Source organism: Carlito syrichta, unplaced genomic scaffold (assembly GCF_000164805.1).
Source record: "Carlito syrichta isolate Samal-C Ts95f unplaced genomic scaffold, Tarsius_syrichta-2.0.1 Scaffold311525, whole genome shotgun sequence".
Taxonomy (NCBI): Eukaryota; Metazoa; Chordata; class Mammalia; order Primates; family Tarsiidae; genus Carlito; species Carlito syrichta.
The window spans coordinates 59,774-76,949 of NW_007255621.1; the positions used below are offsets into that span (position 1 = coordinate 59,774).

At 32.0% G+C, this 17,176-nt stretch overlaps 1 protein-coding gene across 1 annotated transcript in view; it reads left to right on the plus strand.

The window, feature by feature from the left end:
- The window catches only part of SLC12A2 (solute carrier family 12 member 2), a 51,980-nt gene extending 36,544 nt beyond the window's left edge, over window positions 1-15,436 (plus strand). Inside the window, exons 15-22 of the mRNA XM_008068797.2 lie at window positions 527-652; window positions 3,051-3,098; window positions 4,462-4,584; window positions 6,045-6,156; window positions 7,948-8,034; window positions 9,445-9,580; window positions 10,191-10,258; window positions 12,525-15,436. Coding sequence (XP_008066988.1) covers window positions 527-652; window positions 3,051-3,098; window positions 4,462-4,584; window positions 6,045-6,156; window positions 7,948-8,034; window positions 9,445-9,580; window positions 10,191-10,258; window positions 12,525-12,660 — 836 coding nt within the window. The 3' untranslated portion in view covers window positions 12,661-15,436. The remainder of the gene's footprint in view (window positions 1-526; window positions 653-3,050; window positions 3,099-4,461; window positions 4,585-6,044; window positions 6,157-7,947; window positions 8,035-9,444; window positions 9,581-10,190; window positions 10,259-12,524) is intronic.
- Window positions 15,437-17,176: the final 1,740 nt, after the last annotated feature.

Here is a 17,176-nt window from a genome sequence, read left to right on the forward strand (position 1 = left end):
ATTTGTCACATTTTACATTTTTTATGTGTGTAACTGACTTTGAGAATAAAGTTGATTCACAACCAGGTTCTACTGTTCCATGAATTTTACTCATTACTGATTTCCCAACTCCTAATTCTAATATAGGTCGAGTATTTCTTATCTAAAATACTGGGACCCAAAGTGCTTCAGATTTTTTTTTTTAAGATCTGCATTATATGGTACTTACTGGGTGAACATCTTGAATTAGTCCAAAATCTGAAATGCTCAAATGAGCATTTTCTTTGAGTATTATATAGGTGCTCAAAAAGTTTTGGGTTTTCAAATTAGGGATACTCAACCTGTATCTAACACTTATTTGTGGCTCACACATTTAAATGAATAGTCATTCAAACAGATTATCACAGTTGTTTGCATAAGAAATTATTTGTTAAACACTATTTCATAATCTTTGCTTTAAAATGTCATTTAATTATTAAACCATGACATCTTCTTTGTCAGTTAAAATATGTCTTAGATACTATTTTAAATACTTTTATGTCTACAGAAGAATTACTGTCATCACAAGAGAAATCTCCTGGCACCAAGGATGTGGTACTTAGTATGGAGTATAGTAAAAAATCAGATTTAGATACTTCTAAACCACCTGGTGAAAAAACTGTTACACATAAAGGTAATATTAATTCAGACAATAAGTCTTATTGATGGTAATGTTTTAATTTGGGGAGAAATGGCTTTTATTATATTGTGTCTAATAAAATAACCTATTCTCAAGCTTGTACTGTTTATTCATTTCTAGTTGGTCAGGCAAAATTTATGGCTTTCAAAAATGACTACAAAATGACTAGCTATTTTAGGTATTAGAGTAGATCATCAAACAGAAATCATGGAAGTAATTTACTACAGTATGATCTTGTGTGTTTTTATTTATATTTGTTTTAAATAAAACATTTTAATTTGAGGTGTAGTTTAAACCCGAAATTGGAAAGAACATGGTAATTTAGAGTAAAAAATGTTATAAGCCTTTAAGATAATTCCCCCTACAGATCTGTGTCATGTTTATGAGACAAAAGAGGAATGACTTCCAAATCTTACTCTCCCACCCTCACTCTCTTACCTCTGTACAGACTAGTATCTCCATCTGTCCTATTCCCAGCTGACAAGCAACAATAAAACTATCTGCACTATAAAACATAACATACTTTTGATTCCTGCAAAATAATTCCCATTCATTTTCTGAAATTGATAACCTTGGATAAAAGTACGGTTTATCTCCTCTGTATTTTTTAGGAATATTAATGTTGTTTTTTCTTTTTTTCTTTACCTTGTTTGCTTAGAGTAGTAGTAGTTGAAAGTTTAGTTGACACTCACTTTCCCTTTCAGTTCTTTGCTAGCTTGATTATAATTTTTTTCTATTTTGCCTCAAAACTCCACAAACTGATTCTGATAACTGTTTTTATATTCCTGCATTTATTTTAGTTTATAACATACATTCTTTCATTTCCTCTTACTTTTTGTTGTTTCTCTTGCTTAAAACAGGTCCTTTCTCCTCAGAGTCTGTTAGGAATTAATAGGTAACGTGATTGGAGGGAAAGAAGTAATACTTATCAAGTATCTACTCTGTGCATCCACATTATAGAATATATTGTTAATACATTAGCTCATTAATATCTGTCACAATATTATGAAATATTTTTATAGACTAGGAAACAGTACGTTTCTACTCATCTTTTTATTGTAAAAATTGAAATAGCTTTAAATCATTTTTTATGTCAAGTTTTCCTTGACATTTCTTGGCTCTTTTAAAAGAATGTCCATAGCTATATTTATAATTTGTTATTATCAAAGACAAATACTATTAAATACCTACTTTATAAGAACAATATTAACACTGTAAAACAATATTGAATAGTATATAATTAAATATAATTTTTTATAACCAGTCATGAGAAATTGGCATTCAGATATAACATTAGCTTTGTTTTATGTTTGTTTTTTGTTTATCCAATTCTCAAAATTAACATAGATGCTATAGAAGAGTTTATGCAATTTTTAAAAGTCTTCAGAATTAGAAACATTCTGGTGTAGTTGTTATAAAGTCATGATATTTAGTTTTGTCTTTCTTGGTCGTTGAAGCATACAATGTGCTAGGGAACAAAGAGAATACCCTTTGAATACCTCTTTTATGCCAATCACTGAGCTCAGTGCCTTAATGCTTGCACTATAACAATCTTAAGAGGTTGGTACTTCAACCCTTTCTACAAATGAGAAAAGTGAGGAGTTCAGTAATTAGCTCCAGCTCACATAAGAAAAGAGGGAGAGATAAGGTTAAAATCTTGTAGTCTAACTTCAGAGTCCACTGTAGTATATTCTTTCATGTTCAAGTATGGAATTCAATATGCCTTAAATAATGCAAGCTTATATTAAGGAAAAAAATGAGATTAGAAAAACTCTCAACTCTAGAAAAGTATTTATAGATATTTAACTATAAATGGATAAATATATGTACATATACATGCATATATAAATTTATATATTTGAAAAAAAACCACTTCCTGTATAACTTGACATTTAATACAAAGCAAAATACTTCTGATAATCAAATTCCATGATAAATCACTGGTGATTAATTTTTTGCAAATAATATATATCCATTAAATATTTCTAAAGTTGCTTTTCAGTTATTTGCACAGTGATGCAGTGGCATCTTTAGAATTTATCTGCAACATGAATTTTTAAACAAATTTCTACTCTCTAAGCCATAGTTCAGCATCTTTTCAAGTGATTATAAATGCAGAATTTGTAAAAATATGCTGAAGTTTTAAAAAATAATTTTAAAGGAATAAAATGTAAGGGTGTTAATTAGATACCCTGTAGGGGAGGGGTCTAAAATATGTTTGCTTTTTAAGAGCTTCAGTACTCAGTGCAGAAAACATTAATCTTCAGTCTTGATTATTTTCATGGACTGTCGCTTCATTCTATGTTTTTATTTATAAATGTGGTCTATTTATGTTTTCATTATTAATATAAAGGCAATTAACTTTATTTTGTGTTTTTTAAACATAATCTAGATGAGGAAGACGATGGCAAGACTCCAACTCAACCACTGTTGAAAAAAGGCAGGCATTTTTCATCATTTATTTTAATCCCTTTTTTCATACTATTAACTCTTTAACTCCAACCTTTTTTTTTTAAACCTTAGTTTTTATATCCATGGTGAGGTGATATTACAGTTATCTATTAAAAGCAGATTAGAAAAGCTATCATTAGTCCAAATAAAGAGTTAAATCTTCCTGGGAAAAGGTGATATAACTCATATAAACTCTTTTAAACCATCATAACATTTATGAAATAGTCAAACCTTGGAAGCCAGTATTTTTTTTTCATTTAAACTGCATGGTTTAGATGGTAAGTAAGGACACTGAAATAAGTTTATTTTCAGTATCACTCCCATTCTTTACCATCAGTTATGCCCAGCCAAGTCCTCAGTTTTGATACTAATATATTTTTCATTTCAAAAATTACAACATTTTTCAGTCATGCTGCATTTGGGAGATACACAGTCATGTCAACATACATGAATGTTATGAGAAGGAGATAGAGGTGAGAGTTATGGAGCAGTGTGGTTTGGTAGCCATATTATTTCATCATGCAAAATCATTCATCGTGTTTGCATTTATCACGGCAGCATGAAAAGTGAATGACAGACATTCTGCAAAAGTGATCAGATTTTCTCCTGTGGATTTCTGCTTTTAAATTTTTAGTGTAACTTTCATGATAGTCATTTGCTTGCTCACAGATCAATGCTGATTTTTTTTATTTTTTTAATTCCTTGGAATATAAATGGGGTCCCTTGGTATTTGGTTGTCCTTTCCCACTATCTTTCTCTAGTTCAGAGAAAGATGTGGTTATATGGCTTTATTATTGGATGTCACATTGAGAGTACAAAAGATAGGTAAAGATGAGTTTCTCCTTAGACTAAGGTTTCATTGTGGTAATTATAGGATCTTACTAGTATATCAACTCCCTTCCATCAGTTATATTACAGATAACTTTTTATTTAAAAAGGAGATTTGAGTCTTAAATTATTGAGATACGAGATTACAAAGGGAATATTTTCATAGAACAGGTGTAAACTTGATTCATACAGTTAGACAAAAACAACTTAAAAAAACAAACTAGCAACTGAGTATATAGTTTTTGATTGGTATTTATGATTCTCTTACATTCATTCAGAATACTTCAAAACATTAAAAATTAAGCAAGATTAGTTTAGCTGTTGTAAAGAGGTATTTATCTGTAGCCATTTTATAAGTATATTTAAATTCTAAACAACTGAAAGTTTGTGGTGGATACCATATACAACCATCTGTATTATAAACATCTGAATATATAAAATTTTAGGAAACAATAGTAGGAATTTAGCAAAAGGAACCTTAATATTCACTTTTCTTACATATTATTTTTTGCCTAATTCTTTAGAATCCAAAGGCCCTATTGTACCTTTAAATGTAGCTGACCAAAAGCTTCTTGAAGCTAGTACACAGTTTCAGAAAAAACAAGGAAAGAATACTATTGATGTCTGGTGGCTTTTTGATGATGGAGGTAAGCTTTTTAATATTTTTAAAAATGTACTGAAATTGTGAGAATAGTAATAAGAAATGGCATGCTTTCTTTACCTGTAGACTCCATTCAAGTTTTGCAACATTCCCAAAAGCAAAAGGATTAATTTCAGAATCAGGCATAGCACTTGGTTGTAAATATCCTTCAGTGGAAGTTGCTCAGTACTTCCTTGAGCTTCATGACCTTAGCAGTTTTTTTTTCTTAACGTTACAGACGATTTTGTAGAATGTCACTCATTTTGGAGCACTATTTGATGTTTTACTGTAATTAATTTCAGATTGTATATTTTGGGCAGAAATATCACAGAAGTGGTGCTGTGCTCTTCCACCTACATCTCATCAGGTGGCACATGATGCCGATTTGTCCCATGACTGGTGAAGCTAACTTTGACAATTGTGTAATATATTAGGTTCTTATATTAGGCTCTTACTAGATTTACCCACTGAAAAGTTACTTTTTCCCCTCTTTATAATTACGGTATCAGGAATGGTGGGGGAGGGGGAGTTACTTTGAGACTATGTAAATGCACCATTTTTCTTTCTCTTATCACTGTCTTTAGCATCCATTGATGTTTCTGCCTGAATTTACTATTGTTATTATTGTGATTGCCACATAATGATTTTTCAATTCCATCATTTCTTCCTCATTTATTAGTTGGTATTTTACTGTAAGGAAGATCTTACTCCTTATTTCTGTCAGTGTGGGCTCATTGATTGATTCCTATTTTATTCAGTAGGATTCAATTTGTTACTCTTATTATTTACTTTGATGTTTCAGTTGTCCAATTTTAATCAACAGGATACTCCTTGGACTGACTTCGATGTCCAGTTGTCATGTCCCTGTCATTCTTAGAGTTACTCTCTGATACAAGGGGATGTTCTGGATTTAGTTGCGTTGTTTCTCACTTTCCCTACACCAGCCATGGAAGTCACCCTTTATCCAGGGATCACTGGTTCCTTTTAGTGGAGAACAGTACTTCGAAACAAAGATCAGGGTATTCAATATATTCGTGGCTACTAGAGTGTCACTGCTCCCAGGCCCTCTCTATGCATATATGTTTGTATATGTTTTTATGTATAGGTAGACAATAAAGAGCAAAAACCTCTTCAGTCTAACTTTTCCCTTTTATGTTTCTCATTTCAGTGTTAAGCCTGGCTCTATAGGGTCATTTCCTCAATCCTTCTGTATATGACTAGTCTCCTGACTCTGCCGAACCACTGTCCCATTTGGCTGCTTCTTTGAATGGCCCCGACTCCCTTGGGCCTCCTTACTCAGGCCTACCTAATGGTTTTTGACTGAATTGTCAAGGAAGGATAGAAGGAAGAATTTTGTTTTATATTGAGTTGTAGTTAACATGCTTTTAGAGATTAAACTGAATTAAAGGTTTTGATTGAGAAATTAACATTTAGCAAATGATTTGTTATATTTTTATAATAATTCAGGTTTGACCTTATTGATACCCTATCTTCTGACTACCAAGAAAAAATGGAAAGACTGTAAGATCAGAGTATTCATTGGTGGAAAAATAAACAGAATAGACCATGACCGGAGAGCGTAAGTTTATTTTAAATTGAAGGGCATTAATCTAATTTAGCACTTTATTGTCCCAATATAAGTGTGGTAGGATAAAAATTAGACAATCCAGAAAATTTTAATTATGTTGCTCTTTTCTATATTGAAGGTAAAATTTCTAGTTACTTATAACCTCATTTAATTTATTCTTCATATTTAAGTTGTAGATACTTAATTTTACTTAAATGCAGCTTTTTTTAACATATAAGCATTTTAGAAGGTTTATATTTGTGAAGTTAAAGTGTTAAGCAGCTTTTAAAATTTTAATCTAGGGAGAAAGTGTACAAAAGTTACATCTTAGTAAATGGGATATATTTTTCAGACTTCTAGACAACAGAAATGCAGAATGCCATTGTCGTTTCACCCCTTCTCTCTGAGTGTACAGTTCTGCTCCTGGTTTCAGTGCTTCTCTCTTGTACTTTAAGTGCCATTGTCTTGTCTTTGACTTTCTCACATATGTTATACACATTGCTCTCAGTTACGTGCTCAGAAAGCAGAGTTTTGACCATATGATTCTTCTGCCCAAGATACTTTTAATGATTTCTTTATTACCTACCCTAGAAAGTCTAATTGCTGTAATGTAGCAGTTAATGAGCTTAACAATCTGCCCTCCTGTTCCCTTTCTGTTCTGTTTCTCCAGATATGCCTGAAGCTTCAATATATACTTCTGCACATTCCCTAAACATGCCTGTGACTTCAGGCTTCTACTTTTTTGCTTACTCTCATCTCCATACAGCAAACAGCTCTTACTTGCCTCTCCTTTTTATCTGTTTAAATACTCCATTCTTTAAAAACCCAGCTCAGTTTCTTATAATGCCTTCCCTATGCTTTTCCCTTAGCACCATAACTGGTCATGTTTCCTTGCTGAATCACAATACACTTGATACCTACTACTCATCACATTCTGGCTTGTATTATATTTCTTTTCTTAAATTTGATTTTTGCGGACCCTATCATGTTTGGAATGTTGCATAACAGGCACTTAGTAGATAGATACTGAAATTCAGCTGGGTGTTTATTCATTTCAGATAGTGAATCATGCAAGAAATACTAGTAATGAACTTAATACTTAAACTGTAGCTTCTAATACTTCACATCTTAATTTTGAAAACTGTAATTTTATTAAAAATTTTTATTTTGTTAACTTATTTGGATGTGTGTATATATGTGCACTTCAACTTTTCTATTATTGCTACCAGTGTTTCATTGTCAACTATGCCTCTGAAAAGGTATTTATTTACTGAAAAATCAAACTTGTCTGAAAAGGTATTTATTTACTGAAAAATCAAACTTGTTGGTGCTCCTTTTTCATGCCTATCCCATTTCTCCCCTTCCCCCCCAAAATGTTATGAACGTAATCTGCCATCTTGGCTCATAAAGTGATTTTTGGGCCTTGAGATAAGCATTAATTCAAAATAAATATTTATTTATTAATTTTTACTGAAATTCGTGTATTTACCAATATAATTTGACTAAGATTATCAAGAGTGTCATTTAAATTTCATTATTATTGTCTTTCTCTGTCCATTTATTATTGGATGCTAAGGAGAGATTCAGAAAATGTAAAAGAATATAGTAGTATCCTCTACTTGGCATTTAGAAGTCTGCTTTGTGAATGAATGGTGTGAATTAATTTAGATGGATATTGTTTAGCATCTGATAGATGTTTCCCATAAACTATGATTTTAGATATATGAATTCAGCCCAGTATAGAATAAAAATACTTATATATAAATCCTTCATGTATTTCAATTCTATTCATTTTTGTTGTAGGATGGCTACTTTGCTTAGCAAGTTCCGAATAGATTTCTCTGATATCATGGTTCTAGGAGACATCAATACCAAACCAAAGAAAGAAAAGTAAGTTATTGGATAAAATACTTCACATATTTCTGATTCTTTAATAGATGGCCTGCTCAGACAAATTCAACTTAAGTTAATGTACTGAAGATTATTTCCTGCTGCTGGCTACATGCAAAATCAATTTTTAAAAAATGTATTGCTGTGTATAACAGATACTGAAAGAAATCTAGAGTTTTCAATTTACAGAGAGAACTTAAATTTTTGCTTTATACATGATTTCTAAAAGTTGATTTATTTCCATTGTCCCTTTCCACAGTCATTATAACCACTCCAGATACCTGTTACTTTTCACTTGTTTTATTGCAAAAATAGGAGAATCTATAAGAATTTGCCTAAAACAGTTGCATTCAAAATTCTTCTAGCATAGACTCTTAGAATATCCTACTTGAAATTGATATATAAAGGCTGTTATAATATTTGTATTTATTTTATCAGATGTAATGTCAGATAAATGTTGAATAAGTGATGAAGCTGTTATAAAGAATTCATCTTAAATAGAAAATAGTAAGATACACCTTGTAAGGTTGTAATCAGAAAGATTGCTTCTGTATTAAACAATATATACCAGGTGCTTTATACTAGATTTGAAACTGAAAAATATGTTTTTCCTATTCATAGGGTATTAAAATGCCATTCATATTTTTTACTATATTTTGTCTTAATAAGCGTCTTTGCATCTAGAAATGAATCCTATATCTTCTTAAATTTTTAGTAACTACCCTTTCCTCCCTTCAAAATATTCTATAGTACATTTTCTTACACTACTTTTATTCATTGGTATTTGAACTGGGAAAGACTTTTGGTGCTTTGAGCAAAGAAGTAACACAATTTGACTTATTTCTCAATGAGATCATTTTAGCTACTACGATTAAAATTTAATTAGGTTGGGGGTAGTCAACATAGAGGCACTGGTAGATACAGGGAGATCAGTTTTAGCAGTTAAAAGTACAATTTTATTACAGGCTGTGCATTCCTTATCCCAAATGTTTGGGACCAGATGTGTTTCATATGTTGTTATTTTTTTTAATTTTGGAGTATTTGCATTGTACATTACCAATTCAGCATCCCAAGTTAAAAAAAAAAATCTGAAATTTGAAATGTTCCAGCAGGCATTTCCTTTGAGCATCATGTCGGTGCTATAAAGTTTCAGATTCTGGAATATTTTAGATTTCAGATTAGGGATGTTCAACCTGTATTGCCTGTATGATTCTAAATTTTTCATCGATTTGAGAGACTAAGTGTTGCTATTTTCTTAATAAAAATTGCCAAAGTGATTGTTATAGTTGGGGCATGGAGGGTAGCATAAAGATGATAAGAGCTTAACTTTTCCAGTTATAGTGCTTATGATCTCCTTATTATATAATTTAAAATAAGGTTTTCAGCATTCTTTCTATTCTTTTTTTTAAGTATTGTAGCTTTTGATGAAATGATTGAACCATACAGACTTCATGAAGATGATAAAGAACAAGATATTGCAGATAAAATGAAAGAAGATGAACCATGGCGAATAACAGATAATGAGCTTGAACTTTATAAGACCAAGGTATTCTTTCCCTTCTGCTTCCTTTTCATTAACCTTCCATGTGATTTTTAAAAATACTTAAGACAGGCCAGGTTCAGAGGCTCATGCCTGCAATCTCAGTACTTGGAAGGCCAAGGTAGAAGGATTACTTGAGCCTAAGAGTTTAAGACCAGCCTAGGCAGCATAGCAAAACCTTATCTCAACAAAAAATAAAAAAATATAAAAGAAAATTAATTGGGCATGGTGGCACATGCCTGTAGTCCCAGATACTTGTGTGACTGATTTGGGAAGATCACTTAAGCCCAGGAGGTCGAGGCTGAAATGAGCTATGATTGTGCTACTGCACTCCAGCCTAGGTGACAGAGTGAGAACCTGACTCAAAAAAGCAAAGAGAAAAATTTAAGACATAAATACCAAGACCTGCAATTTAATATGGGAGAAACCAGTTGTGTAAATTAAATCTACTATTAAGTTGGATTTATTTGTGGATAGTGGAAAACATCAATTTTTTTAAAAAATAGGGAACAGATATTTTAAATTCATGTGGTTTCTTTTTGTCTACTTACAGTTTTATTAACCATGCCAGAGTCATTTCAGATAGTCTAGGAATGACTTTGTCCTGTATTTTCAGACGTACCGGCAGATCAGGTTAAATGAATTATTGAAGGAACATTCAAGCACAGCTAATATTATTGTCATGTAAGTAATATCTGTATTAAGGTTTTTTTTGCTATTAATTTTATGATAATGTACTTTGAATTAATTTCCAAGTACATATTTATATGGCACCCAGAATGGTGACTTAGTGGTTTTAAGAAGGAAAAAGCAAACATTTTTTAATATACTTTGCTTTAAGCATATGAGGGAAAACACCCCTCAAAACTGGAATTTATTTATAAAAAATTGTGTTTTTATTTTTACATGTTTAAACTTCAGACACTTCACAGTACTCTCCATTTGATGTAATACATCTACTGAGACACTTTCCACTGCTCAAAATAGTTTTTTTACTCATCAATTTTGATGCTCTTTGGTGCTTCTCATTTTTTTGTTTCACGTTTTCCACATCGGCAAAACTTATCCCTTTGAGAACTTTTTCATCTGGAGAAACAAAAAAATAAAGTGACTTGGAACAAGATTGGATGAAGAGGGAGGGTGGGGCATGGGGGTCATACTGTTTTTGGTCAAAAACTGCTGAATGCTCAGGGTAATGTGGTCAGGTTGTTCATGTAAACCACCCATCATGAAATGAGCAAACATGTTGAAAACATCTACCCAAAATATTTCACTGAAGTCAAACACAGCCTCTTATAACAATGCTAGCTGGTTCTCTGATGTCAGTGGATTTCCAGAACACTTACCAAACTGGAGAAGGCTGTTACTACAGAGGGGGCTCACCCTCCAAAAGATAATTCCAGTTGTTTGGGGGTCCCTCCCTGTAAAAAGCAATCATTTAAGAGGAAAGACCAAAAAAAAAAAAAAAAACCCTAACCTTAAGCTTATCTGAATCTAAATAATTCTTTGTCATCATAGGTTAAGTTGAAACTTTTCTATTTCCTTCTTCTCACTTTTCAAAAATCCTTAGCTTTGTAAACATATGGGGTAGAAGGATCCCACATTAAAATTTGGACTCTGGACAGCTTCCTCATGAAAATAACCCTCGAAAGTTATTGGAGAGATAAATTTGAATAGTGATTCCTACCTGAATCCCCACACCTAGGTTTCCCATACAAACTTTATTATATATGGATACATTATCTTTGAGTTAAATGTATATGCTAAATGCCTACTTTGGCACTTCCCTTACTAATACCTAGGCCTGCTAGATATCACTTGAACCCAAATTTTCTCAGTTCTGGAGTCTGTGTCCTTAAATAGGTAAGGAAAACTCAGGCCTAAGAAAATCCATGTTAAATATGAAAAAAGTAATGCCACAGGATTGTTCGTTTAACAACAAATATTTAATATACTAGAAAGTTTCACATTTTGCTGATGAAGATCAAATATCTGTATTGTAAGACAGTAAAATAGAGAAATTAAGAGAGAAACTTCACTCTAGATAGGACTGGTTGCTACTACCACCATCTATAAACAGAAGTTAAAACTCAAAAAGATAAGAGAAAATCACACTTTGATTTATCAGATAAACAGCTTTCATTCTCTAAATTCTGGTAGAAACATTCCTTTCCCCTTAAAGAACTCTATTCTTATTGAAGAACTGTAAATCTGAGATTTAGTGCTAGATATCAAATGTACTATATTTTATAGAACTATTTATTTGCTATTTTTATGAACAGCTTTTAAAAATCTTTTGAAACTGGAAAATATGAGAATGGTGAAATGAGAACATAGTACAGTCATGCATCTTTATGTTCAGCAATGAACCACATATACAATGGTGATATCATAAGATTATTTGAAGTCAGGTGTTGTGATTCATACCTATAATCCCAGCTGCTCAGATGGCTGAGATGAGAGGATCCCTTCAGCCCAGGAGTTTGGGTGCAGCCTGGGCAACATAACGAGACCCTGCCTCTAAAATAAATAAATAGATAAATAGATAGATACCATCTTTTACTGTATGTTTTCTGTGATGCCATTGTGTTACAGTTGCCTGTAGCATTTAGCATGGTAACATGCTATACAGGTTTGTAGTCTAGGAGCAATGGGCTATACCATATAGTTTATGTGTGTAGTAGGCTGAACCTTCAAAGTCTTTGTAAGTACTTCTCTGATGTTTGCACAGTGACAAAATCACCTAATGACACATTTCTTGGAACGTATCTTTATCATTAAACAACACATGACTGTAGTTGCAATTCCATACGCAAATTCCATGCACTCAGAAGATTTCTATAATTATGGTACTTTCTAGTTACATTATTGTGACTTTATAATTTTTGTTAAACTGTATTCTTCTCAACTTAAAGGCATTATTCATTCCTTTTTCTCTTTTTGGTATCAGGAGTCTCCCAGTTGCACGAAAAGGTGCTGTATCTAGTGCTCTCTACATGGCGTGGTTAGAAGCTCTATCTAAGGACCTACCACCAATCCTCCTAGTTCGTGGAAATCATCAGAGTGTCCTTACCTTCTATTCTTAAATGTTCTACACAGTGGACAGCCCTTCAGAATGGTACTTCAGTGCCTAGTGAAGTAACTGAAATCTTCAATGACATATTAACATCACAATGGCAAATGGTGACTTTTCTTTCACTGTTTCATTTATTTGAAAGCACACAGGAAAGTTGCTCCATTGATGTGTGTATGGAGACTTCAGTTTTAGCTATTCCATATCTCAATCTTAATGAATAGTGATTCTTTCCTGTTGGACTGAAGTTTGTGAGCGTAAAGTTTTCCTTTGCTACTTGAATAGCAATAAATGTGTGTTATTTTTTGATTGATGAAAGGAGTACAAAAAGCCTTTAGCCTTGAGGTGCCTTCTGAAATTAACCAAATTTCACCCATATATCCTCTTTTATAAATTTATAGAATGTCAAACTTTGCCTTCAGCCGTTATTTTTATTTCTAGTCCTTTCCACCTTAAAACAAAATGGACACTGTGTTTCTTCTTCCATTGACCAGTTAGTGTTGAGTACTGTTTTCTATTTTTTGTAAAAGTATCTATTAGATATGAAAGGTGAGAATTAGGGCAGGTTAATGAAAAATATGGGGAAAAAATGGTAGCCAAAAAGTGACCCCAAGGTTAGGTTTATATGAGTATATGTAAATGTATAGCTAGGGAAAAAAGCCCCCGAAAACCTTTTTTAACCCCTTTAATTGGCTATTGTTACTATCTTTATTATTTGTTCTGTAAACCTTAGGGAAGGTTAAAAATGTATCCAATACTTCCATATACCATGCTGAAAAATCATGTCATTCTTTAATCAAAAATCCTCAAGATCATTTGTGTTTATTTGAAGAGAGATCTGTCCTAATTTAGAATTTCCCTCGAATATGAGGGACTTTTAAGAAATGCTAACAGATTTTTCTGGAGGAAATTTAGACAAAACAATGTCATTTACTGGAATATTTCAATAAACACTACATGGAATTTCACTATACTGTACCATCCTTTATATATCATTAAAATAATGTTTCATCAAATGGTTAAATGGACCACTGGTTTCTTAGTGAAATGTTTTTAGGCTTAATTCATTAAATTGTCAAGTACACTTAGTCTTAATACACTCAGGTTTGAACAGATTGTTCTGAACATTTAAATTTAATCCATTCTTAATACTTTAAAACTTTTGTGTTAAGAAAACTGCCAGTTTGTGCTTTTGAAATGTCTGTTTTGACATCCTAGTCTACTAGTACAATTTGACAGTACATATGTACTGTTACTAAAAGCTTTATATACAACTATTAATGTGAAGTTTTTCATTTTTTATTCGAGGAAGGATTTCCTAAAAACATTTCAAGGGATTTATGTCTACATATTTGTGTGTGTGTGTGTGTATGTATACATATACATATGTATGTATATGTATATATGTATATACACATGCAGATGCACATGTGTATATATAATGAAATTTGTGTTGCTAGTGTTTTTCATTTTAAAGTGATCAAGATCCATTGAATTAATTTTGTTTGTTTTAGTAAACCTAAGTTTAAAGTCAAATTGACAGATGTAGGTAGGTTTCATGGAGAACTAAGGTATCATCTGAAAGGCATGCTGCAACTTCACACAATTGTCATCCAGTTAGAAAATGGAAAAGTTTTTATCTCAAGTACTGTTAAGTGGGTTCATTGGTGTAGGCTTCAGTGGTGGAGAATTTTTGCAGGTTTTCATGAATCTTGATAGAAATCTATAAAATTATTATTTTCAATTGTGTACAGTATTTTTGCTGCTTGAATATGAACTAAACTAATATAAATTAGAGATCTGATAATAATTTTGAATTCAGAATATTAAGAAATGAAGTAACTGATTCTCTAAAAAGATTTTTCCACAGTATAACTCACAGCATTGTTCCATTTATTGCAGGTTTGCAGTGTTTGGGGGAAAGACAGTAGAAATATTTTATTATTCAGTAAACAATATTATGTGTGGACTTTAAAAGTGGATAATAGGGCATGGACTGAGTGCTGCTATCTTGAAATGTGCACAGGTACACTTAATTTTTTTTTTTAAGTTTTTCCCATTTAGGAAAACATCGTTGTGATCTGTACTACAGGAACCAAATGTCATGCATCATATATGTGTGTATAAAGTACATAAAATATATCTAAATATGCATAATGTGGGGAGGGTAATATTGTCTGTGAAATAATGTAAGAAGCTTTTCATTTTAAAAAAATGCATTATTTTCACTTAACACTAGACACCAAGTTAGAATTTTCAAGGCTGTTAGTGCTCTACTAAATTTCAACAAGTAATTCTTAGAAATACTAGCTAGTGTTGAAGCTATTCTACTTTATTTATGCAGAATTTTGATTATTTAATGCCAAATTTTTTTAGTTTTAATCATTGGTGATAACTTGGAAGTAAATAATTATGCAGTGGCATTTGACAGTTTATTATTCCTATAGGTAAGAATTCAGTGGATTTGGAGAGAATGGTGGTGTTAAGCTGATTATTAATAATTACTGAAATCAAATATTTATTTGTTACATTATTTCATTTGTATTTTAGGTTTCCTTTTACATTCTTTTTATATGCTTTCTGACGTTGCATTTTTTAAGACTATGGAAATAATTTAAAGATTTGAGCTCTGGTGGATGATTATCTACTAAGTTTGAAAATGTAATATTTTGATAATACTGTACTATAATTGTCACACAAATGCTTTTCTAATGTTTTAACCTTGAGTATTGCAGTTGCTGCTTTGTACAGAGGTTACTGCAATAAAGGAAGTGGATTCATTAAAACTATTTAATGTCTACTCTTATATTTTATCTGTTTTAGAAATCGATGCCAACTTTGTGATTTAATTTCATTAGATAACTATTGTTTCATTTGTGTCTGAGTTTTTAAAAAGATGACTTTTACCTTATTATTCATTACTTGAAATTGTGCACTATCCCTAAGCCTGTGGAATAATCAGTATTGATAATGATGGTGTGACTAAGACGCAGCTCATTATTATTTTTTTTATAAAATGACTTGGCTTTTTAAATTCTGCTTTATCTTTGGTCCAAATCTGTCATTTATGAATGAGGAAACTAGAAGATTTAAAAGGGATTCATAGTTCCTGAATGTAATCCGACTCTTTCCTTGCAAAGATTTCTGGCTAAGCTGATTTACAGTTTTACAAAGATGTTCACTTTTTCACTTGAACATTACAGTAGGTATATTATTTATGCAGGACAGTTATTTATCTCTTTTTCTCTTGAGAAAGCAGCTTGGCACGGTGTAGGGAGTTTCCCAAGGTCATGTGGTAAATCAACAAAGGATGTTGGCCTAGAGCCCAGGTCTTTCATCTCTAGGGATTTCTCCATTATGCATTAACTGCTGCCTGATCTATAAGGTAACCAGCTGGGATAGATTGGTCATTTTCAAATTACTTACCCCATCTGCCTAGCAATTGTGTGCTTAGATAATGCATATTACAGTTAGTAATATAGAGTGGCTATAGGCTGCTTCATAGGTCTGAAGCCAAATGTAAATGTCCACTGTATGATCTTGCTTCTTCCTTATTTTCAAATAAGCTACTATTCAGCCCAATTTCTATGACATTTTCTAATATCACACCATTCAATAGTTTTCAAAACAGGAATGTAATTCATCTTTGAGCCAGTAGGTTTTTGTTGTTCATTCTCACCAGAAAGAAAAGATAAATGCATATGATATACTTCTCTCTTTATGTACCAACAGGATGTTTGCAAGGTTAGAGGAAATAGACGCTAGTTTAATGTTTAGCTTTTTGGGTAAAGATGTTATAAATCCTAGGATATACTCGGTAGAAACTACTATTTAGTTAGCTAGGTCAGATAGTAAATATATTCAATGTGTTGGTAGGTGAAAACAATTTGACATACTTTTTAAATAGAGTACTCAAATACCTAAGGATCCAAACTCATTGCTGTTTATAGAATATGGTGGCAATGGTCATAGACCCTTTTTACGTATGTGATAGGCATTTCACATAGTCTTTTAAATGATAACATTAAGAACTTCAGCCCATTTTTTCCCTTTGATTCTACCACAGAATTTTGTGTTAGATGCAGTATAAGTTTGAAACTGTTGTTTTAGGGAAAAAGGTGAATGCCTCTAAATTTGTTACTTCCTCTTGTACAGTCTTACTTGTGGTTGCTGTTCTCACACAGATCAGGAACTCATATCCCAAAATGATAGTGTATTATCCACATGTATTCTTTATTCCACTATTCTAGGATCAGAATACCAATGACTCACAGCTACAAATGGAAGTAAGCTTACTGTTTTGATCCACCAAACAGGATTGTGGAAGTTTGTCACAGATGTTTTGTCACTGTAAAAATCTTGTCAGTACTTTTTAGAATTTCACTAGAATACTGCTAAAGCCTTTGAGAGGAAGAATTGTGGAGATTGTATACTGGAAGAGTTAACTTCGGCAAAAGAAAGAAAAGCAGTTTATAGGATAATTTTATATCCCGCTCTCATATGTCTAATAACAGATATGACAAAAATGA